The sequence below is a fragment of the Pogona vitticeps genome, chromosome 2, assembly GCF_051106095.1.
Source record: "Pogona vitticeps strain Pit_001003342236 chromosome 2, PviZW2.1, whole genome shotgun sequence".
NCBI lineage: Eukaryota > Metazoa > Chordata > Lepidosauria > Squamata > Agamidae > Pogona > Pogona vitticeps.
This window is the reverse complement of record NC_135784.1, coordinates 30,338,481-30,362,360: the sequence shown is the minus strand read 5'-3', so window position 1 is coordinate 30,362,360 and position 23,880 is coordinate 30,338,481. Positions and strand designations below refer to the sequence as shown.

Sequence of the window (23,880 nt, the reverse complement as noted above, 5' to 3'; positions counted from 1 at the left end):
GCCAAGGATAACTACTATCTGGTGCTGATTGGATATTTGCCACAGGACTCCTCTGAGATGCCCGACGGGCACAATTACCTTTCTTTAGCTGGCGAAATGGGGGTTTACGAAGGAGGCTTTCATTTTGGATGGGAGCTGACGGTGTTTGGTCCTCGGCCTCAGATAAAGGTATGTCTTCATCTAGAACAAAAATGTTGATTCAGTAAAACGGAGGAACAAAAGAACCACCAGTAGAAGTAACACGTACAGGGATTAACTCATCTCTGCTCACATATGGTTTAAAACTCATTGCATCTTTCACTAGCCTTCCGTAGAAGGTCAACCATCTACTGCCCAGAAGTTATCTCTCTCCTCAGCCTTCTTTTCTTTAGGTTAAACATGCCCAGTTATTTCTTGAAGTTGAGGACCAGTGGGGAACATACAAAAGCAAAGCACCATAACTTTACTGTGGGAGATTGGGAGCTAGTCGTGAATCCTTTCAAACATGGTGATCTTCATATTCTGTAGGAAAACCCCATTGTTATGAAGCAAAAGTTTAGGCTGTTAATTAAATGACATCTCTGAAAGTGGTGCTGTCTCTTCTGATCCTTTTATGTTTTGCTGTGAAGCAGCTTTCCCATTTAAAGCTTCACACTACTACATTTCTGGAAAACTATTCTACAGAAAATTCTCATGGAAAGGGACTTCATACTCTAAGAATAAATAACATCCAAATTTTGAACAGCAATTTAACAAAACATATTATGGTCCACAAATCAGAATGCTCGTATATGGGATTGCTACTTTCCATCACCCATCGGTTATTCCTTTCCCAAGTAACACGTGCAGGGATTAATTCATCTCTGCTTACATATGGTTTAAAACTCGTTGGATCTTCCACTAGCCTTCCGTAGATGGTCAATCATTTACTGCCCAGAAGGACGACTTACTTACTGCCTCGTTGCCACTGCAGCACTTCCGGCCCATCTGCCAAGGATTGCTGCTATCCCCTGTACTTAGGATAGTTGCCACAGGTATCCTCTGGGATGAGTGCTGGGCACAATTACCTTGCTTGAGGTCAGGAAGGGATTTTGAAAGAAGGCGCTCATTTGGGATGGGAGACAACGGCGTTTGCTCCTCGGCCTTGGATAAAGGTATGTATCCATCTAGGTTGTGGTGATATTCTAAAACGCCACCTATGAAGAAGAAAAGAGGGGAGGGGTGAAACAGACAAAAAATGTTGATTCAATTAAAAAGAGCAACATAAGAACATTACAACAACAAAAAAGGATACCAACATACTTCAGTTGAAAACAGGAGCCCTTCTCCAGATCAACAGCCAGAGAGGTGACATCTCTAGGCCAAGCTTTCAGATCCCAAAAGGCTAGGACATTGGTTTTGATTTCACTCCAAGTGCTTCCTTGGCATTAAAAAGGGTGGGACTGACTGCACTCCTATCAGAGTCCACTAGAGGGCAGACAAGTTCTCAGAAAATTGTCCTCTAACCGCAGTGGTTCTTAACCTTGGGTTACTCAGGTGTTTTTCAACTGCAACTCCCAGAAGCCTTCATCACCAGCTCTCCTGGCTGGGATTTCTGGGAGTTGCAGTTCGAAAACACCTGAAAACCACTGCTCTAACGTTTAGAGTGCAACTACCTGATCAAATGCCATGGGATTTGCACACCTGTGAGGTGAATTCAAATTATTTGTACCAACTGCATGGTACAAAACACTGAATTGAATTGGGCCAGCCTTTTTTTGCTCCCAGAATGGCTTTTCTTTGCTGGTAAGCAAGGGCAATGCATTCATTTACCGACAGAGCAAAATGGTAAGAAGAGACAGGGACATCTTTCTTAGGGCCTCCATTCGTTTCGTTTCGTTTAGTCGTTTAGTCGTGCCCGACTCTTCGTGACCCCATGGACCAGAGCACGCCAGGGCCTCCTATCTTCTACTGCCTCCCGGAGTTGGGTCAAATTCATGTTGGTTGCTTCACAGACACTGTCCAGCCATCTCATCCTCGGTCGTCCCCTTCTTCTCTTGCCATCACACTTTCCCAACATCAGGGTCTTTTCCAGGGAGTCTTTTCTTCTCATTAGATGGCCAAAGTACTGGAGCCTCAGCTTCAGGATCTGTCCTTCCAGTGAGCACTCAGGGTTGATTTCCTTTAGAATTGATAGGTTTGTTCTCCTTGCAGTCCAGGGGATTCTCAAGAGTCTCCTCCAGCACCACAATTCAAAGGCATCAATTCTTCGGCGGTCTGCTTTCTTTATGGTCCAGCTCTCACTTCCATACATCACGACAGGAAAAACCATAGCTTTGACTGTTCAGACTTTTGTTGACAAGGTGATGTCTCTGCTTTTTAACATGCTGTCAAGATTTGTCATTGCTTTCCTCCCAAGAAGCAGGCATCTTTTAATTTCGGGGCTGCTGTCTCCATCTGCAGTGATCATGGACCCCAGGAAAATAAAATCTGTCACTGCCTCCATATCTTCCCCTTCTATTTGTCAGGAGGTGATGGGACCAGTGGCCATGATCTTAGTTTTTTTGATGTTGGGTTTCAGACCCTTTTTTGCACTCTCCCCTTTCACCCTCATTACAAGGTTCTTTAATTCCTCCTCACTTTCTGCCATCAGAGTGGTGTCATCTGCATATCGGAGGTTGTTGATATTTCTTCCGGCAATCTTAATTCTGGTTTGGGATTCCTCCAGTCCTGCCTTCCGCATGATGTATTCTGCATATAAGTTGAATAAGATGGGGGACAATATACAGCTTTGTCTCACTCCTTTCCCAATTTTGAACCAATCAGTTGTTCCATATCCAGTTCTAACTGTTGCTTCCTGTCCCACATATAGGTTTCTCAGTAGATAGATAAGGTGGTCAGGCACTCCCATTTCCTTAAGAACTTGCCATAGTTTGTTGTGGTCCACACAGTCAAAGGCTTTTGCATAGTCAATGAAGCAGAAGTAGATATTTTTCTGGAACTCTCTGGCTTTCTCCATAATCCAGCGCAAGTTAGCAATTTGGTCTCGAGTTCCTCTGCCTCTTCGGAATCCAGCTTGTACTTCTGGGAGTTCTCGGTCCACACACTGCTGAAGCCTACCTTGCAGGATTTTGAGCATAACCTTACTAGCGTGTGAAATGAGTGCAATTGTACGGTAGTTGGAGCATTCTTTGGCACTGCCTTTCTTTGGGATTGGGATGTAGACTCATCTTTTCCAATCCTCTGGCCACTGTTGGGTTTTCCAAACTTGCTGGCATATTGAATGTAGCACCTTAACAGCATCATCTTTCAAGATTTTAAATAGTTCAACTGGAATGTCATCACCTCCACTGGCCTTGTTGTTAGCCAGGCTTTCTAAGGCCCACTTGACTTCACTCTCCAGGATGTCTGGCTCAAGGTCAGCAACTACATTGTCTGGGTTGTACGGGATATCCACATCTTTCTGATATAATTCCTCTGTGTATTCTTGCCACCTCTTCTTGATGTCTTCTGCTTCTGTTAGGTCCCTCCCATTTTTGTCCTTTATCATGTCCATCTTTGCGCAAAATGTTCCTCTAATATCTCCAATTTTCCTGAACAAATCTCTGGTTTTTCCTTTTCTGTTATTTCCCTCTATTTCTTTGCATTGTTCATTTAAGAAGGCCCTCTTGTCTCTCCTTGCTATTCTTTGGAAGTCTGCATTCATCTTTCTGTAACTTTCCCATCTCCCTTGCATTTTGCTTCCATTCTCCTCTCTGCTATTTCTAAGGCCTCGTTGGACAGCCATTTTGCTTTCTTGCATTTCCTTTTCTTTGGGATGGTTTTCGTTGCTGCCTCCTGGACAATGTTACGAGCCTCTATCCAAAGTTCTTCAGGCACTCTATCCACCAAATCTAGTTCCTTAAATCTGTTCTTTACTTCCACTGTGTACTCATAGGGGATTTGGTTTAGATTATACCTGAGTGGCCCAGTGGTTTTTCCTACTCTCTTCAGTCTAAGCTTGAATTTTGCTATGAGAAGCTGATGATCAGAGCCGCAGTCAGCTCCAGGTCTTGTTTTTGCTGACTGTATAGAGCTTCTCCATCTTTGGCTGCAGAGAATATAATCAATCTGATTTCGATATTGCCCATCTGGTGATTTCCATGTATAGAGTCGCCTCTTGTGTTGTTGGAAAAGAGTGTTTGTGATGACCAGCTTATTCTCTTGACAAAACTCTATTAGCCTTTGTCCTGCTTCGTTCTGAACTCCAAGGCCAAACTTCCCTGTTGTTCCTTTTATCTCTTGGCTCCCTACTTTAGCATTCCAGTCCCCTAGAATGAGAAGAACATCTTTCTTTGGTGTCAGTTCTAGAAGGTGTTGTAAATCTTCATAAAACTGTTCAATTTCAGTCTCCTCAGCAGTGGTGGTTGGTGCATAAACTTGGATTATTGTGATGTTGAAAGGTCTGCCTTGGATTCGTTTTGACATCATTTTTGATTTTGTATCCCAGGATCCGTCCAATGCATTCCAATGAGAGAAAATTTAAAAAATCACCAAAAATTAAAGACGACTCCGAACAACACCAAATTAAGTTTGCATAGGGTTCAGGAGGTGGGCTAACTATTGCAAGCATTTAAAACCTGTTCCAAACATTGTAAGGCACTTTTAAATGAGCAAAAACGGACTTCGCAAAGCCATTGAAATGTGTTGAGTCGGCTTCAATACATTCCAATGGAGGAAACATTGTTTCACTCAACTATGTTTCCTATGGGTTTTTTCACTTAAAGACGGCAATCCATTCCAATTGGAATGGATTAACCGGTTTTCAATGCATTCCTATGGGAAATGGTGTTTCACAGAACGATGTTTCACACAACGTTGATTTTTTTGGAACCAATTAACATCATTGTGTGAGGCACCACTGTATGTAATTTCTCACTGTGACATTCAAACTGCCTATGTGAACTCAGAACTTTCTGAAACTATTTACATAGATATTCCATCTGGTGCAAAAGCTAAACATAGTAATACTGTGGAAGTTACAAAAGGCACTTTACGGTCTTCATCAATCTGGACAAAACTGAAACAAATGTCTAGATTCAGCATTGCAGAAATTAGGTTTTCTGAGTACAAAGGCAGATCACGGAGTTTACACTAGAGGAGAAGAAATCCTGATGATTTTTGTTGATGATTTAGCTTTTATTGGCCCTGATCAGAAGGCAGTAGATGTTTGAACAGGAAATGGCTAACAAATTTGCTATCAAGAGACTAGGTAAGATTAAAACCATGTTGCCATAAATATTGAACATTTGCCAGAAGGAGGATTTGCTCTACACCAGAGTAATAAAATTGCCTCATTGTTAGAAGCACAGAATATGAGTAAGTGTAACCCTGTTCCATCACCTAAGATTCCAGGTTATTTTGCTGAAAGTGAACAGAAAAGTCCTTTATTTAATGTTGAAAAGTATCAGTCACTTGTAGGATCTTCACAATATCTAGCATTAACCAAGAGACCAGACATTATGTTTTCTGTGAATATGGTTAGTAGATACTATGCAAAACCTACAGAGAAGCAGTGTAATGCGGTAAAACGTATCCTGAAATATTTGAAAGGTACAATGAACTTTGGTATTGTTGGTAACACTTTCAGGAGAACAGGAATTAAAATTTTATCCATACAGTGATTTTGCTGGTTCTACTGAGGACAGAAAATCCATGTCTGGATACGTAGCTAAATATGTTGACACTGTAATTTCATGGAGAACTAAGAAACAATGTTGTGTGAGTCTTAGCGCTTCTGAATCTGAATTCATAGCCTTACAAGAAGTTTGTAGTAATTTAATTTATTACGTAACATTGTTGAAAGGAACTAAATGTGCAGATGGATGGGCCTATAACTGTGATGGAGGACAATACAGCCTGTATTGAGATAGCTACATCGGAGAAAGTAAAAAGCAAGTCAAAGCATACTGACATCAGATTTTACCACATTATAGAGGCCGTAAAAACAAAACTAATAAAGTTGCAATACTGTCCATCTTCAGAAAACCAAGCTGATGTACTCACAAAGCCTCTTACTTTCCAGAAGCCTAAGGAAGCAACAGAGGCACTTGGTGTTAAAGAAATAGGTGAAATATACTAACACAATTGTTATTTAAGGAGGGGATTGTTAGGTCTTTAAGAAGAAGAAATGTAATTAACAATTGGTTAGTGCAGGTGGAGTTATTTAGTCACTGCCTAGTGACAAGAAGGACACAGCTGTGTGGAATTAACTACCATGAGGTGAACCACTAATTTGATTGGTTGGAGGGGGTATAAATTAAGAGGCTGGTTAGTGTGCCCTTCACAGTTCTATTTTGACTATCATGCTTACGTTCTGTCTGTTTGACTGCTGAATGCCTAAGTTTATGTTCCTGTGAGCACTATGTAAATATGTACAGTAAGTAAATATTCTCTGCATTTATTCCTGGTGTCTTCCTGTGTGCCTTATTACTGTATGTGGGAGCTTCCGGTCCAAACCTTTGTAAGGAAAAAGCTTCTGCAGTTACTTTTAAATGCTGACCGAAGAGGCACTTGGAGAGCTTGTCAATAGAAAGAATACTACCCCCACAGACCACACATTTCTTGAAGAGAGCCTTCCCAGCCACATGACTGGGCAAAGCTGTACTTATGGAGAAATTCAAGGAAAATGATGAGGTAAGAGTGGAGAAGCAACAAGTTGAAAGAGAAAGGAAACGTTAGCCTCGTGGCGCAGTGGTTAAACGGCTGTACTGCAGCCAAAACTGTGCTCACGACCCGGGGTTCAATACCAGGTAACCGGCTCAAGGTTGACTTGGCCTTCTATCTTTCCGAGGTCGGTAAAATCAGTACCCAGCTTGGGGGGTGGCGGCAATGTGCAGCCTGCATAATTAACTTGTAAAGTGCCCAAGGAGTGCTTGAAGCACTATGGGGTAGTATATAAGCAGCTTGCTTTGCTTTGTTTTTGCTTTTATTTGCTCAGCTGGAGGTATCTCTGAGGTGGAGAAAAAAGAACAGGGAACTCCCAATTCCTGCCAAAACATAGCTAGACAATCTTCTGGAATGTGGCTCTGTACAGACAGAAAACTTGTGTGTGTGTGATCCATAGAGACCATGATGAAGAACAGTGATTTTGCAAAATGCATCAGAAATCAAAATAATTCCATACGGGATCACCACTTCCCACCACCCATCCTTTCCCTTTCTTCCAAGTAACACGTGCAGGAATTACCTTATCTCTGCTCACCTATAGTTTCAAACTAGTTGACGCCTCCATGAGGCAACAAAAGAGCGTTCCTCGAATAGCAAATCATCTACTGCACAGAGAGGTGGCTCTCTTTCTGACTCTTTGCCATTGCGGGAGCAGCTTGGCCATCCCCCAAGGATTGCTGCTATCCCTTGCTGTGAGGATCTTTGCCACAAGAGTCCTCTGGGAGCCCAATGGACACAATTACCTGGTTCTGAGTCAAAAACGTCTTCCTGATTATGGCTTCTGTTTCCAATGTGAACTGGTGTTTGCTGCCCTGACTCATATAACGATATACCTTCATCTCGACTCCAAGAAAGTTCTAAAATAAAAAGAGGACAGGGAGAAATAGACCAGAGATGTTGAATCACAAAACAGAGCAACAAAAGAACAGTTAAACAATGAAAAGGGATACCAACACCCTTCAGTTGAGAACATGACCCCTTCTCCAGATTATTTATTTATTTATTTATTTGATTTGTATCCCGCCCATCTGGTATGTCATACCACTCTGGGCGGCTAACAGTAAGGATATACAATTAAAATAACAATCTATAAACATCAGATACTAGCAATACTGACAATATACCAAAAATAATAAATGATAAATAGAAAAAAGGAAGAAAATTAAGTCAAATTAAATGCTGGCAGAGGTGACATCGGTAGGCCAAGCTTTCAGATCCTGAAAGAGTAGTCAAAGGCCTTCTGTCATATGAATGACAGGCCTTCCTCAGATGACAAATTGTCCACTGCACAGAGAGATGGCTTCTACCCATATGGCCACTGCAAGCGCTGCTTGCCCATCAGCCAAGGATTACTGCCATCTGATGCTGATTGGATATTTGCCACAGGGCTCCTCTGAGATGCTCGATGCGCAGAATTACATACCTTGCTTTAGCTGATAAAGGGATTCACGAAGGAGGCTTTCATTTTGGATGAAAGCTGATGATGTTTGGTGCTTTGCCTCAGATAAAGGTATGTCTTCATCTAGAACAAAAATGTTGATTCAGTAAAACGGAGGAACAAAAGAACCACCAGTAGAAGTAACACGTACAGGGATTAACTCAACTCTGCTCACATATGGTTTAAAACTCGTTGGATCTTCCACTAGCCTTCCGTAGAAGGTCAACCATCTACTGCCCAGAAGGACGACTTACTTACTGCCTCGTTGCCACTGCAGCACTTCCGGCCCATCTGCCAAGGATTGCTGCTATCCCCTGTACTTAGGATAGTTGCCACAGGTGTCCTCTGGGATGAATGCTGGGCACAATTACCTTGCATGAGGTCAGGAAGGGATTTTGAAAGAAGGCTCTCATTTGGGATGGGAGACAACGGCGTTTGCTCCTCGGCCTTGGATAAAGGTATGTATCCATCTAGGTTGTGGTGATATTCTAAAATGCCACCTATGAAGAAGAAAAGAGGGGAGGGGTGAAACAGACAAAAAATGTTGATTCAATAAAATAGAGCAACAAAAGAACATTACAACAACAAAAAGGGGTACCAACATACTTCAGTTGAAAACAGGAGCCCTTCTCCAGATCAACAACCAGACAGGTGACATCTCTAGGCCAAGCTTTCAGATCCCAAAAGGCTAGGAGATTAGTTTTGATTTCACTCCAAGTGCTTCCTTGGCATTAGAAAGGGTGGGACTGACTGCACTCCTATCAGAGTCCACTAGAGGGCAGACAAGCTCTCAGACAATTGTCCTCTATCTAACTAACACAGCAGTCCCCAACCTTGGGCCTCCAGATGTTCTTGGACTACAACTCCCAGAAGCCTTACCACCACCTCTGCTGGCCAGGATTTTCTGGGAGTTGAAGTCCAAGAACATCTGGAGGCCCAAGGTTGGGGACCACTGCTCTAACACAATGGTTCTTCACCTTGGGTTACTCAGGTGTTTTTGGACTGCAACTCCCAGAAGCCTTCATCACCAGCTGTGCTGGCTGGGGTTTCTGGGAGTTGCAGTTCAAAAACACCTGAGTAACCCAAGGTTAAGAACCACTGCTCTAACGTTTAGAGTGCAACTACCTGATCAAATGCCATCGGTTAGCGATGTTTTCGGTTAGCAGCGATTTTTGCTGCACGGATTAACATCGCTAAGTGAGGCACTACTGTATATCCTACTACATATTTGCCCTGTTTGGCCCTATCAACCCCTATCAGACCTATATCTGAGAGACTGCTCACCTACACTTGCTTTCTATATTCTCTGGGCGATGCCAGACACACACTGATTGGTCAGAATGTCACTGTGCAAATGTCATGTTCTATACCTTCTCATACAAACACCCCACCCACAACACACACATGCGCCGGTACACTCATACTGTGATGTACAATTAGATATTTCTACAATGTTGGCAGATGTGGGACTAGAAGAAGGAAAGAAAACAGAGCTGTGGGGTGGAATGCAAATGACATATCATCCAGTATGAATAGTGAACTTGCAAATTGATCTGCAGCCCCTTATGTGAGCATTAACAGCAGTTTCAAACATAATACAGGCTGTGAATCAAATTGCAGCAAAACTGAATCACTCCAATTTGGCTTTCCAATATAGTCGCACCCTAACAGTTATTTGAAGTTACCTCACACCTGTGTTTCTTTCCCATCTTCACTGCCGTGCACTTCTTTCATCCCATCCTACACTTCTCTCTGCCTTCCTGGTTGTTTGCCTTGTGAAACTCTCAGGGATTTCCTCCTGCTTCATGCAGCCACATGGTTTCTGACATCACTGAACTTAACATAATGTTTGCCCATTCAGATGGAATGTCAAGAGTGACTGCGTTTACCTTCCTGAACTCTCAACTGTATGCCCAGTAGAATCTGCAGAATATCTTTGTCATCACAACCTGGACTGTTCATTTTATTCTTTTGCACTGTTATCTGGCACTTTTAAGATCAGCTGACACAAAGAGTTTTGTTCTACTTGGATCTTGAATTGCTCAAAGTTGTTTTGGAACGGAACATGTTTTGTCTTTTAAAAAAAAATTGTCAGAGAATGGCTCTACTACTTACTTCTAGGCACCAGGTCTATTAAGATGGATACTCCTGTTGTTTCTGAACAGCCTCCAAGCAATCTGTTTGGGGAGATCTGGGGTCTCTCCACCTGCGCCCAAACCTCTCAACTATTTCTCCACCATACATAACAGTCCTTTGGAGTCGTTAATAAATCAATGAGGTGATTTTTCAAGGTCAGCTAACATTCCATCCCTAGGCTGTGCTGTATAAGTGCAGAACAGACTACAGAACACTCAGGTACATAAAAAAACACAACAGGAAGATATGAGATCAAGCCCCATCTCTATTAGACTACATGAAAAAGTTTATGAGGAACTGTACTCGTTGCCTCTCCTCTGAGACAATCTCTTCCCGCACATAATCCTCTGCCTCAGCTTCCGCGGACAGGTTGCCGCCACTTGCTCTACTTGCCCTGGCAGGAGGAGGGGGCGAGTAGGATCTCAGGATCAAAAGGGATCAGCCAACCAGGCTCCCAACACTGGATTACATTCCTCCCTTTCCCTCTCTGCCAGTCATGGGGTAAGTGTGACCAGATCAGTCTGAATAACTGGGCAAGCCATCGAGTCCCTGAAGATGTGAACATATCCAGCCCAAGGTTCCCAATTCAAAAGGCTTACTAAAAAGAAGTAAATAAAAATAGCGTAAGGTCGGGTTAACCAATATGCCCTCCTGCTCCCCTGACCCTTTTTTTGTTCAAAAAGGCCCTTTTAAGGGCATGGGGGCAATTTTGCTATATTTCAAGGGGCCCAGAGGGATAATCAGTGAAGGATGGGGAACCATACCTCCAGCTTCAACATCAGGGTTCTCTGATCCATTTTTTCATGTTTATTGAATGAAGAAAGTACCAGGATAATTAAAACCCACCCCACACTTTTGAAGGCAGAAAGGCTGATTAGTGCTAAGATATTAGCAAAATTCTTAAGAGAAAAAAGCAAGCCATGGACTATGAAGGATTCTGCCTGTTTAGACATGCGTCTTTGCAACCCATGCACACACACACGTAATGCTTGGAAGCAACTAATTAATTAACTGCTTAAGTAATTAATTCATCGATTTAGAGGCAGCTCCATCACTAATCCAGTGCTTTGAAGTAACTTAACTATGAAAAAAAATTATTAAACCTCCATCCTTCAGGACTTTTTTTTTTTAATTATTGTTTATTTGAGACTGAAAACATCTGCCCAGAGCTTGCTCTGGGAAGTGCTAAACTCCACCTTCTGCAATGGGCTGAGGTAAAAATTATGCCTATATTTCAGGAGAGGACCAAAAAAAAAAAAAAAAAAAAAAAAGTAAGGGAAGGCACAGAGTTTGCTGCAGTTTGCCACTGTTTTTATGAAAACAAGAATTCTATCCTAGAGATGGGAGGGAAAATACCTAAGCAATCAACTCAGAATGAGGCACTTTTACAAGACCAAACCTCTCTGTGATTGAGCCCTGGGGAGAGAAGATGCAATTACTGTACCTGTCTCCTCGTTTTCTTCATCGTAATCACTGGAAAGGTTGCAGTTGTGCTTCAGATCAGACATATTTCTTGAAAGACCCCTCTGTCCTTTATTAAGATGTTTGGCTATAAATTTCCGAAAGCTTTTTTTACACACATGTGAGGAGAAAAACCACTCTTGCAGAACTTGTGATCTTCGTTCACCTAGAATTACAAACAAAGCCATAAAAGAAGGATAGGCTAAAAGGAAAAACCACTGGGCCATTCAGGTATAATCTAAACCAAATCCCTTATGAATACACAGTGGAAGTAAAGAACAGATTTAAGGAACTAGATTTGGTGGACAGAGTGCCTGAAGAACTTTGGATAGAGGCTCGTAACATTGTCCAGGAGGCAGCAACGAAAACCATCCCAAAGAAAAGGAAATGCAAGAAAGCAAAGTGGCTGTCCAACGAGGCCTTAGAAATAGCAGAGAGGAGAAGGGAAACAAAATGCAAGGGAGATAGGGAAAGTTACAGAAAATTGAATGCAGACTTCCAAAGAATAGCAAGGAGAGACAAGAGGGCCTTCTTAAATGAACAATGCAAAGAAATAGAGGAAGATAACAGAAAAGGAAAGACCAGAGATCTGTTCAGGAAAATTGGACATATTAGAGGAACATTTTGCGCAAAGATGAACATGATAAAAGACAAAAATGGGAGGGACCTAACAGAAGCAGAAGACGTCAAGAAGAGGTGGCAAGAATACACAGAGGAATTATATCAGAAAGATTTGGATATCCCGGACAACCCAGACAATGTAGTTGCTGACCTTGAGCCAGACATCCTGGAGAGCGAAGTCAAGTGGGCCTTAGAAAGCCTGGCTAACAACAAGGCCAGTGGAGGTGATGGCATTCCAGTTGAACTATTTAAAATCTTGAAAGATGATGCTGTTAAGGTGCTACATTCAATATGCCAGCAAGTTTGGAAAACTCAACAGTGGCCAGAGGATTGGAAAAGATCAGTCTACATCCCAATCCCAAAGAAAGGCAGTGCCAAAGAATGCTCCAACTACCGTACAATTGCACTCATTTCACACGCTAGCAAGGTTATGCTCAAAATCCTACAAGGTAGGCTTCAGCAGTATGTGGACCGAGAACTCCCAGAAGTACAAGCTGGATTCCGAAGAGGCAGAGGAACTCGAGACCAAATTGCTAACTTGCGCTGGATTATGGAGAAAGCCAGAGAGTTCCAGAAAAATATCTACTTCTGCTTCATTGACTATGCGAAAGCCTTTGACTGTGTGGACCACAGCAAACTATGGCAAGTTCTTAAAGAAATGGGAGTGCCTGACCACCTTATCCATCTCCTGAGAAACCTATATGTGGGACAGGAAGCAACAGTTAGAACTGGTCATGGAACAACTGAGTGGTTCAAAATTGGGAAAGGAGTACGGCAAGGCTGTATATTGTCCCCCAGTTTATTTAACTTATATGCAGAATACATCATGCGGAAGGCTGGACTGGAAGAAACCCAAGCCGGAATTAAGATTGCCGGAAGAAATATCAACAACCTCCGATATGCAGATGATACCACTCTGATGGCAGAAAGTGAGGAGGAATTAAAGAACCTTGTAATGAGAGTGAAAGAGGAGAGTGCAAAAAACGGTCTGAAACTCAACATCAAAAAAACTAAGATCATGGCCACTGGTCCCATCACCTCCTGGGAAATAGAAGGGGAAGATATGGAGGCAGTGTCAAATTTTATCTTCCTGGGCTCCATGATCACTGCAGATGGAGACAGCAGCCCCGAAATTAAAAGGCGCCTTCTTCTTGGGAGGAAAGCAATGACAAATCTTGACAGCATCTTGAAAAGCAGAGACATCACCTTGCCAACAAAAGTCCGAATAGTCAAAGCTATGGTTTTTCCTGTCATGATGTATGGAAGTGAGAGCTGGACCATAAAGAAAGCTGACCGCTGAAGAATTGATGCCTTTGAATTGTGGTGCTGGAGGAGGCTCTTGAGAATCCCCTGGACTGCAAGGAGAACAAACCTATCAGTTCTAAAGGAAATCAACCCTGAATGCTCACTTGAAGGACAGATCCTGAAGCTGAGGCTCCAGTACTTTGGCCATCTCATGAGAAGAAAAGAGTCCTTGGAAAAAACCTTGATGTTAGGAAGGTGTGATGGCAAGAGGAGAAGGGGACGACCGAGGATGAGATGGCTGGACAGTGTCTGCGAAGCAACCAACATGAACCTGACACAACTCCGGGAGGCAGTAGAAGACAGGAGGGCCTGGCGTGCTCTGGTCCATGGGGTCACGAAGAGTCGGACACGACTAAACGACTAAACACACACACAGGCTAAAAGTGTTCAGGGCAGATTCTTCAAGAGCAGACTGAGGACCACTGCACACCACAGGACTTGACACATGTAGAAGGGATAGCAACCACATAGATCAACAACAGTCTGTAGACCAGAGCACAGAGTGCTACTCCTCTCCTCTGAAGATGCCGGCCACAGAGACTGGCGAAACGTTAGGAAGAACAACCTTCAGAACACGGCCAAAGAGACCGAAAAACCCACAACAACCATCAGATCCCGGGCGTGAAAGCCTTCGCAAATACATTTAACATGCTGTAGTGGCTGACATCTCCTGGTGAGAGGGAGGAAGGGGGGGGAGGCCACAGGAGTTGGCACGAGGAGGGGCTCTATGACCCTTGAAATGCAGCATCAGTTCCACAGCAAGGAAAGAGCATAAGACTCCTCAGATCTCCCCAAGACTGAAATGCCTTCCTCTGAGGTGTCCCTAGCATGGCAGGTGGGGTGTCCCGAGATACCTCTTTTGTCACCAGGGGACAGGCAACCTTCTAGGTAATGAATACACAGAAGTAGTCTACCATTCCCCTTCTTCAGGGCCATTCTGTGGGACTGTGCAGCTTGCCCAAGGCCACACAGGAGGCACAGCAGGGAATCCAACTCCCAGCCTCTAACTCTGCAGCCAGAGTCTGTTGTCTGTTTGCATTCACTGGTGGAAATTGGAAAGCCAGGAAAATAAAGTACATTTGCCAGAAAAGCTTAGATCCCACTTGCTTTTCAACATTGCCTCCTTTAGTCAGCCAGACACCACCATGATATGCTCTTTCTTTGCTTTGTGTTCATTCTGCCTCTCTGGACTTCCTCTGGCCAAGGCTGGTGGTGTGTTCCATCCAAACCAATTCCTGATTTTTCAGCTATGAAATCCATCTCCTTCCTAGAAGGACACTATTTGCTCTCATCCAGTCCATTATTAATGGCAGACACAGGTTTAGAACAGGAACTGCTTCCATGGAATTAGGTAGAAAGGAGAGATAGAGTTGGGTGCCATCCACATACTAATGAAACCAAATTCAAAACTGGATAACTTCTCCAGTGGTTTCATGTAGATGTTAAATGGCACAAGGGTCAAAACAGAGGGACACCACAGTCCAACAGCTACAGCAACAAACAGGTCACCACTACATTCTGAGTTTTTCCCTCCAGGACACGCCATATGCCTCCAAGTACCATCCCAGATGGACAATTCCATGATCAATGGTATTGAAATCCACTGAGAAGTCCAGCAAAAACAACAGTTTCTGATGACCAAAGCAGTATTTTCCCCATAAACAGGCCTGAAGCCAGATTGAAGTGGATCTAGATAATCTGTCTCATCCAGGCACCTCTAGAGCTGAGAAGCCATAACCCGCTCTAACACCTTGCTTAAAAATGGAATATTAAATATTTAGTAGTAATTATTCAGTATTGTGGGATACAAGGAGGGCTTTTTCAACAATGATTGTACTATTGCCTCCCTCTGACACTGTGACCAACTGCCAAAATCGAGGTAGGCAGCCCAGCTGGCCCTCCACTCTGAAGCTGGTGCTTCTGAACGCCAGGTCTGTATCCAATAAATCCCAGTTTATACAAGACCTTATTCTGGATGAGGATGCAGACCTGGCATGCATAACTGAGACCTGGATGGGTAGGGAAGGAGGGGTCCCTTTGACCCTTTCCTGCCCTCCGGGTTATGCAGTACAGCACCAGGGCAGACTGGAGGGGCGGGGGGGGAGTTGCCATTGTTTATAGAAAATCATTAGAGGTTACTAGGCGCTCCTCGCTTGTGAGGCCGGGTCTGGAGGCTCTCCATGTGTGGATTGGGGCCAGGGATGGTACTGGGATCTTGCTGGGTTACCGCGCTCCCAGCAACCCAGCCACCTCCCTACCGGAGCTGGCAGACTTCGTCTCCACGGCACTGTTGGAGTCCCCGAGACTTTTGGTCCTGGGTGACTACAACATCCATGCGGAGGCAGAGGTATCCAGGCCAGCTCTTGAGTTCTTGGAAACCATGGCTTTCTTGAACTTGTCCCAACATGTTAATGGCCCCACACACATGGGTGGCCATAGGCTTGATCTGGTCTTTTCTACCGAGTGTAGCGAGTGTGGTCTGATGGTGACTGACCTTGTGTCAGTCCCCTTCTCATGGTCAGACCATTACCTGATAAAATGTAACCTCGCAATGGCGCTTCCCCCCTGCAAGGAGCAGGGACCTATTTTGATGGTCTGTCCTCGAAGGTTACTAGATCCCATGAGATTCCAGGATACCATGAGAGGGATTCCAGCGGCACTGTCTGGCGCTCCTGTTGAAGTCCTGGTTGATGGTTGGTTCTCCACCGCCACTAGGGCTGTTGACACGATCGCACCCAAACGCCCTCTCCGGAGTAGAGCTTGGCCAGGACCCTGGTATAGTCAGGATCTACGACCAATGAAGCGAATAAGGAGACGGCTAGAGTGCATTTGGAGGAAGGAACCGACGGCATACAATAAGATTGCTGTCAGGATTGCAACTAACCATTACCTAGCCAAGGTAAAGGCTGCTAGAAGAGCTTACGTCGCTGACCGGATAAGCGAAGCTTCCAACCGGCAGGCGGAACTTTTCCGTATAGTTCGCGATCTATCCAGAATTGGCCAGGGGGAAGGGCCTCCTTCTATCATCTCACCTGACCAATTTGCAGCATTTTAAAAATCTAAAGTGGAGGCCATCCGCCGTGACCTTTCGCATTTTTAAAATACAATGGATCGAGCAGAGATGTCCAGCGCTCCGTCCTGCCCGGTAATTCTTGATTCTTTTCAGCCTGTAACATCAGAGCTGGTAGACAAGGCGCTTGATCGCTGTCAGGCCACCACTTCTTCTCTCGACCCTTGTCCAGCCTGGCTAATCAAAGCAGCCAGGCCGGTAACAACTGAATGGGCCACTGCAATAATTAATGGGTCTCTCCAGGAGGGCAAGGTACCCCTTGCTCTCAAGGAGACACTCATTAGGTCCATTAGGAAGAAACCAACTCTGGCGGCGGACGAAATTGGCAATTATAGGCCCGTCGCCAGTGTGCCCTTCCTCAGCAAAGTGGTTGAGAGGGTGGTGGCAGACCAGCTTCAGGTGCTCTTAGATGAAACCAATGCTCTAGACCCATTTCAGTCGGGCTTTAGGCCGCGCTATGGTACAGAGACGGCACTGGTCGCACTGTTGGATGACCTGTTGAGGGAGGCCGATGGGGGCAATGTGTCCTTGTTGGTCCTCCTCGACATCTCAGCTGCCTTTGATACCGTCAACCACGGTATCCTCCTGGGGAGGCTCTCCGAGTTGGGAGTTGGTGGCCTGGCACTTGCCTGGCACCGCTCCTTCCTGGAGGACCGCCCCCAGAGAGTGCAGATTGGGGAGAATGTCTCGGCCCCGTGGAGTCTCAATTGTGGGGTTCCACAGGGGTCGATCATCTCCCCATTGCTGTTTAACATCTTCATGAGGCCGCTGGGCGGGGTCATCAGAGGGTGTGGGGCATCGTGTCACCAGTACGCTGATGACACACAGGTCTACATCTCTTTTACTCCAACTTCAGTGGATGCCGTCCAGTCCCTCCAGCGCTGCCTGGACACTGTACTGGTATGGATGCAGTCAAATGGATTGAGGCTGAACCCGGACAAGACGGAGGTCTTGAGGGTGGGTGGCCCTCCCGTCAGCGGCATAGGTGACTCCCTTTCTTTTGGAGGGACGACCCTTGCCACAAAGAGTGAGGTCTGCAGCTTGGGGGTACATCTGGACCCGGCGCTAACCATGGAAACCCAGGTGGCGTCCGTGGTCCATTCTGCCTATTTTCATCTATGGCGGATTGCCCAGCTGTGGCCATATCTTGATCGGAGGGCCCTCACTACTCTAGTCCACGCGCTCGTAATCTCGAGACTAGACCATTGTAACGCACTGTACGTGGGGCTGCCTTTGAGGCTCAGGTGGAAACTCCAGATGGTCCAGAATGAAGAAGCCAGGCTTATTAGTGGGGTGAGAAAATATCAGCACATCTCCCCCACTCTGGCTGCGCTGCACTGGTTACCTATTCGTTTCCGCATTTACTTCAAAGTATTAATGATTACATATAAAGCCCTATCCCCTTCATGGATTGCTGCCTTGTCATGGCGAAGGGGCTTGAGTAACTCAGAAAAGCTATGGGCTATGCCGTGCAGGGACACCCAAGACGGACAGGACATAGTGGAGAGTTCCGACCAAACGCAATCCACCTGGAATAGGAACTGGCAATGCCACTCCAGTATCTTTGCCAAGAATGCCCCATGATCAGAAACAAAAGGCTAAAAGATATGACGCTGGAAGATGGGAACCTCAGGTCAGAAGGCGTCCAACATGCTACGGAGGAAGAGTGGAGGACAAGTACAAGTAGCTCCAGAGCTAATGAAATGGTTGGGCCAAAGCCGAAAGGACGCTCAGCTGTGGACGCGCCTGGAAGTAAAAGGAAAATCCAATGCTGCAAAGAAAAATACTGCATAGGAACATGGAATGTAAGATCTATGAGCTGGAGGTGGTCAAACAGAAGATGGCAAGAATAAACATCGACATCCTGGGCATCAGTGAACTAAAATGGACAGGAATGGGCGAATTCAGCTCAGATGATTATCATATCTACTATTGTGGGCAAGAATCCCGTAGAAGGAATGGAATGGCCCTCATAGTCAACAAAAGAGTGGGAAAAGCTGTAATGGGATACAATCTCAAAAACGATAGAATGATGTCAATACGAATCCAAGGCAGACCTTTCAACATCACAATAATCCAAGTTTATGCACCAACCACCACTGCTGAGGAGACTGAAATTGAACAATTTTATGAAGATTTACAACACCTTCTAGAACTGACACCAAAGAAAGATGTTCTTCTCATTCTAGGGGACTGGAATGCTAGCGAGCCAAGAGATAAAAGGAACAACAGGGAAGTTTGGCCTTGGAGTTCAGAACGAAGCAGGACAAAGGCTAATAGAGTTTTGTCAAGAGAATAAGCTGGTCATCACAAACACTCTTTTCCAACAACACAAGAGGCGACTCTATACATGGAAATCACCAGATGGGCAACACTGAAATCAGATTGATTACGTTCTCTGCAGCCAAAGATGGAGAAGCTCTATACAGTCAGCAAAAACAAGACCTGGAGCTGACTGCGGCTCTGATCATCAGCTTCTCATAGCAAAACTCAAGCTTAAACTGAAGAAAGTAGGAAACACCACTGGGCTAGTCAGGTACAATCTAAACCAAATCCCTTAGGAATACACAGTGGAACTGAAGAACAAATTTAAGGAACTAAATTTGGTGGACAGAATGCCTGAAGAACTATGGACGGAGGCTTGTAACATTGTACACGAAGCAGCAAGTAAAACTATCCCAAAGAAAAGGAAATGCAAGAAAGCAAAGTGACTGTCCAACGAGGCCTTACAAATAGCAGAGAAGGGAAACAAAATGCAAGGGAAATAGGGAAAGTTACAGAAAATTGAATGCAGACTTCCAAAGAATAGCAAGGAGAGACAATAGGACCTTCTTAAATGAACAATGCAAAGAAATAGAGGGAAATAACAGAAAAGGAAAAACCAGAGTTCTGTTCAGGAAAACTGGAGATATTAGAGGAACATTTTGCGCAAAGATGGACATGATAAAGGACAAAAATGGGAGGGACCTAACAAAAGCAGAAGACATCAAGAAGAGGTGGCAAGAATACACAGAGGAATTATATCAGAAAGATGTGGACAACCCAGACATTGTAGTTGCTGACCTTGAGCCAGACATCCTGGAGAGTGAAGTCAAGTGGGCCTTAGAAAGCCTGGCTAACAACAAGGCCAGTGGAGGTGATGGCATTCCAGTTGAACTATTTAAAATCTTGAAAGATGATGCTGTTAAGGTGCTACATTCAATATGCCAGCAAGTTTGGAAAACCCAACAGTGGCCAGAGGATTGGAAAAGATCAGTCTACATCCCAATCCCAAAGAAAGGCAGTGCCAAAGAATGCTCCAACTACCGCACAATTGCACTCATTTCACACGCTAGCAAGGTTATGCTCAAAATCCTGCTAGGTAGGCTTCAGCAGTATGTGGACCAAGAACTCCCAGAAGTACAAGCTGGATTCCGATAAGGCAGAGGAACTCGAGACCAAATTGCTAACTTGCGCTGGATTATGGAGAAAGCCAGAGAGTTCCAGAAAAATATCTACTTCTGCTTCATTGACTATGCGAAAGCCTTTGACTGTGTGGACCACAGCAAACTATGGCAAGTCCTTAAAGAAATGGGAGTGCCTCAACACCTTATTTATCTCCTGAGAAACTTATACGTGGGACAAGAAGCAACAGTTAGAACTGGATATGGAACAACTGATTGGTTCAAAATTGGGAAAGGAGTACGACAAGGCTGTATATTGTCCCCCAGCTTATTCAACTTACAGTGGGGTCTTGACTTAAGAATGGCTCGAGTTCACGTTTTGACTTAAGAATCACTCTCATAGGAAAATATTGTCTTGACTTACATACTTAGATTTGAGTTAAGAACTGAAAAAAACCACGTGGGAGGCAGGGAAAGTGCAAAATTTGAACTTTCAGTTAACTCTTGGCCAGTAAAAAGGGTGCCTGTCTGCTTCCTCACTCCTCCCAGCGTTTAGTGAGTGGATTGGGAGACGGTCTTCAGATTGCCTGGTACTGTACTGCCTGGACTGTATTTTTCCTGCCTTCCCTGAACATTTCTTGACCTAAGAAAAAAATAAAAAAATATCCCCCTCTCGTGGTTGAAGGCGGAATTGCAGCTTCCCATTAGTTTCTATGGACGGAAAAGAGCAGATACGGATTAAATGGTTTTCAATGCATTCCTATGGGAAATGCAGATTTGACCTGCAAACGTTTTGACTTGAGAACCGCCTTCCAATACGGATTAAGTTCTCAAGTCAAGTCCCCACTGTATATGCAGAATACATCATGCGGAAGGCAGGACTGGAGGAATCCCAAACCAGAATTAAGATTGCCGGAAGAAATATCAACAACCTCCGATATGCAGATGACACCACTCTGATGGCAGAAAGTCAGGAGGAATTAAAGAACCTTGTAATGAGGGTGAAAGAGGAGAGTGCAAAAATGGTCTGAAGCTCAACATCAAAAAAACTAAGATCATGGCCACTGGTCCCATCACCTCCTGGGAAATAGAAGGGGAAGATATGGAGGCAGTGACAGATTTTATTTTCCTGGGGTCCATGATCACTGCAGATGGAGACAGCAGCCCCGAAATTAAAAGACGCCTGCTTCTGGGGAGAAAAGCAATGACAAATCTTGACAGCATCTTAAAAAGCAGAGACATCACCTTGCCAACATAAGTCCGAATAGTCAAAGCTATGGTTTTTCCTGTCGTGATGTATGGAAGTGAGAGCTGGACCATAAAGAAAGCAGACCGCCGAAGAATTGATGCCTTTGAATTGTGGTGCTGGAGGAGAGACTCTTGAGAATCCCCTGGACTGCAAGGAGAACAAACCTATCAATTCTAAAGGAAATCAACCCTGAGTGCTCACTGGAAGGACAGATCCTGAAGCTGAGGCTCCAGTACTTTGGCCATCTCATGAGAAGAAAAGACTCCCTGGAGAAGACCCTGATGTTAGGAAGGTGTGACGGCAAGAGGAGAAGGGGACGACCGAGGATGAGATGGCTGGACAGTGTCTGCGAAGCAACCAACATGAATTTGACCCAACTCCGGGAGGCAGTAGAAGATAGGAGGGCCTGGCATGCTCTGGTCCATGGGGTCACGAAGAGTCGGACATGACTAAACGACGACGATGATAAAGCCCTAAACGGTTTGGGACCTCAATATTTGGCAGATCGCCTCCTCCCACCCAGATCTACCCGAGTCACCGGACATAGCCAGCAGGGATGGGGACTGACGCCGAGGGAGGCCCGGAAGGAGAAAAAAGAAACCGGGCCTTCTCGGTGGTTGCCCCTCGCCTGTGGAACACACTCCCCGCTGAAATCCGGCTGGCACCCTCGCTGGGGGTTTTCAAAAGCCAATTAAAAACTTGGTTGTTTAAACAGGCCTACCCCCCAGTCAACTAAGTCATTTTCCTGTTCTCTTTCTCTATCTTTTTTCTTTCTTTCTTTCTTTCTTTCTTTTGTATACCACCATCTTGGAAACCTTTTGTTTAGAACTAATTAGGATAAATGCATTTTATATGTTTTTTAACTTGTTTTAACTGATGTAAGCCGCCCCGAGTAGACGTTGTTCTGATTTATTTCCAGCATGGCTACAATTCTGCTGTTCAATCAACCAAATGCGAAACCTTTTATTTGCCAACCAGCTCCACATTCTTACTTTCTTTAACTGCCTTACCTGGTTCTGACTAATTGCCTGGGTTGCTGGACAGATCTTTGGGTCTGTGTCCCAAGTCCGAGTCTTTGATATCATGTCCATGTCTCATTTAAAAATCAATTTTTCCCCAGAAAAAAAAGGGAGGAGGAGATGGGTTCCAAGTCAGAAGTAGAGTCTGGATTTATTTAAAAAAAAAAAAAAAAACTTCACAGCAAGTCTTGTGATTTGAGTCCCCATCTCTACTAATTGCCAAGGATATATCTGCAGACGGCAGTCATTACTTACCTTATTGTACAACATTTGGAGACTATGTGTTCTCTGTGTGTGTGTGTTTGTGTACACATATATGTGCGTAAGTATTATTTTATTGGTTTAGTCTCATCAAACATTTACCTCTTATTAAATCTTATCCAGCGACAAAAAGGCTTTTTAAATTGTGCAAAAATATCTGCTCAAATGGTCGAAATGACTAGATAGGCAGGGTATAAATACAATAAGTAAGTAAGTAAGTAAGTAAGTAAGTAAGTAAGTAAGTAAGTAAGTAAGTAAGTAAGTAAGTAAGTAAGTAAGTAAATAAATAAATAAATAAATAAATAAATAGTTTGGGTGCCATGGCTGAGACAGGTCACAGGATAAGTAACAACATTCTCATTTGCAGTAAGGCAGAATTCCTCTCTCTCGGTCTTTCTTTATGCAATCACAGAATTTCATGCCAGCCCCGCACCAGCCCTCCATTTCCAAAATTTCCCCTACGTCTTTTGATTTCTTTTAACAGTGACAATCAAATTAGGTTTCATTTACATAAGAGAGGCAGTAAGAGTCTCCACTCTAACACGTCTGATGAAGTGGATTAATTCACAAAAGTTTGCAGTGCAGAGTAAAAGTCAGTCTTTTAAGTCGCTACCTTGTTCTTGTGTTCTGTTTTTTGTATGACAACAATTAAACAAAATATCTGATGTGTAAGGTGGAATCCAAAATGGAAGAGGAGCGCCCGAGGCTTGATGGCTTGGGCTCTGGCTGCTGGTCCAGGATGGTCTCCCCCTCCCTCTCTCCTTCCCCTTTCCCTCTTGCCTCTCTCTCTAAAGGAGATCCGGGGCTCCTTTGCTGGGAAGTGAACTTACTGTCTTGTTGCCGGAGTCAACGCGCAGGGACCCGGGGAGTCGAGAGACGGAGAAAGGGGATCGATCACCCAAGAAGAAGGGAAATGTTCCCAACCCGCAAAATCATTTCTTTTTTTCTTTTCCGATTGCAGCTGCTGGCGTTTGTCCCAGAAGGAGGGGCAGCGAGGCGGAGAAACACACGGACTCTCGCAGTACTGTAGTCGATTGGTTAACGTGACTTCTTTCGGTTTAAAGCTCCTTCTTCTGTCTGAGGCGGGGCTTCGGGGGAGTGCCCCTGTTGAAAAGGCCGAGACTCTCGCTGCAGCCTCTCAAAGTTGTTCCTCTTTATTTATTTATTTATTTATTTATTTAACGCACACCTGGCCTGTGGGTCCCAAGTTAGAAGCTTGACCGGCCAGTAATCTGGAGATGGACTTGGTGACTCCATAAAGTTCTCTTAGA

General features: G+C 44.4%; 1 protein-coding gene across 2 annotated transcripts in view; it reads right to left on the bottom strand.

Moving 5' to 3' along the window:
• Nucleotides 1–23,679, bottom strand: part of LOC110070780 (uncharacterized) — a 33,496-nt gene extending 9,817 nt beyond the window's left edge. The window contains exons 1-7 of one of the 2 annotated variants that reach the window (XM_078388720.1): nucleotides 23,440–23,679; nucleotides 11,685–11,867; nucleotides 8,476–8,604; nucleotides 8,090–8,188; nucleotides 7,410–7,523; nucleotides 1,047–1,175; nucleotides 79–180 (exon numbers count right to left, since the gene is read on the bottom strand). In XM_078388720.1, the coding sequence (XP_078244846.1) occupies nucleotides 79–180; nucleotides 1,047–1,175; nucleotides 7,410–7,523; nucleotides 8,090–8,188; nucleotides 8,476–8,604; nucleotides 11,685–11,748 (637 nt within the window). In that variant the 5' untranslated portion in view covers nucleotides 11,749–11,867; nucleotides 23,440–23,679. The remainder of the gene's footprint in view (nucleotides 1–78; nucleotides 181–1,046; nucleotides 1,176–7,409; nucleotides 7,524–8,089; nucleotides 8,189–8,475; nucleotides 8,605–11,684; nucleotides 11,868–23,439) is intronic. The other variant, XM_078388721.1, reaches the window with a different exon arrangement.
• Between the last annotated feature and the right edge of the window lie 201 nt (nucleotides 23,680–23,880).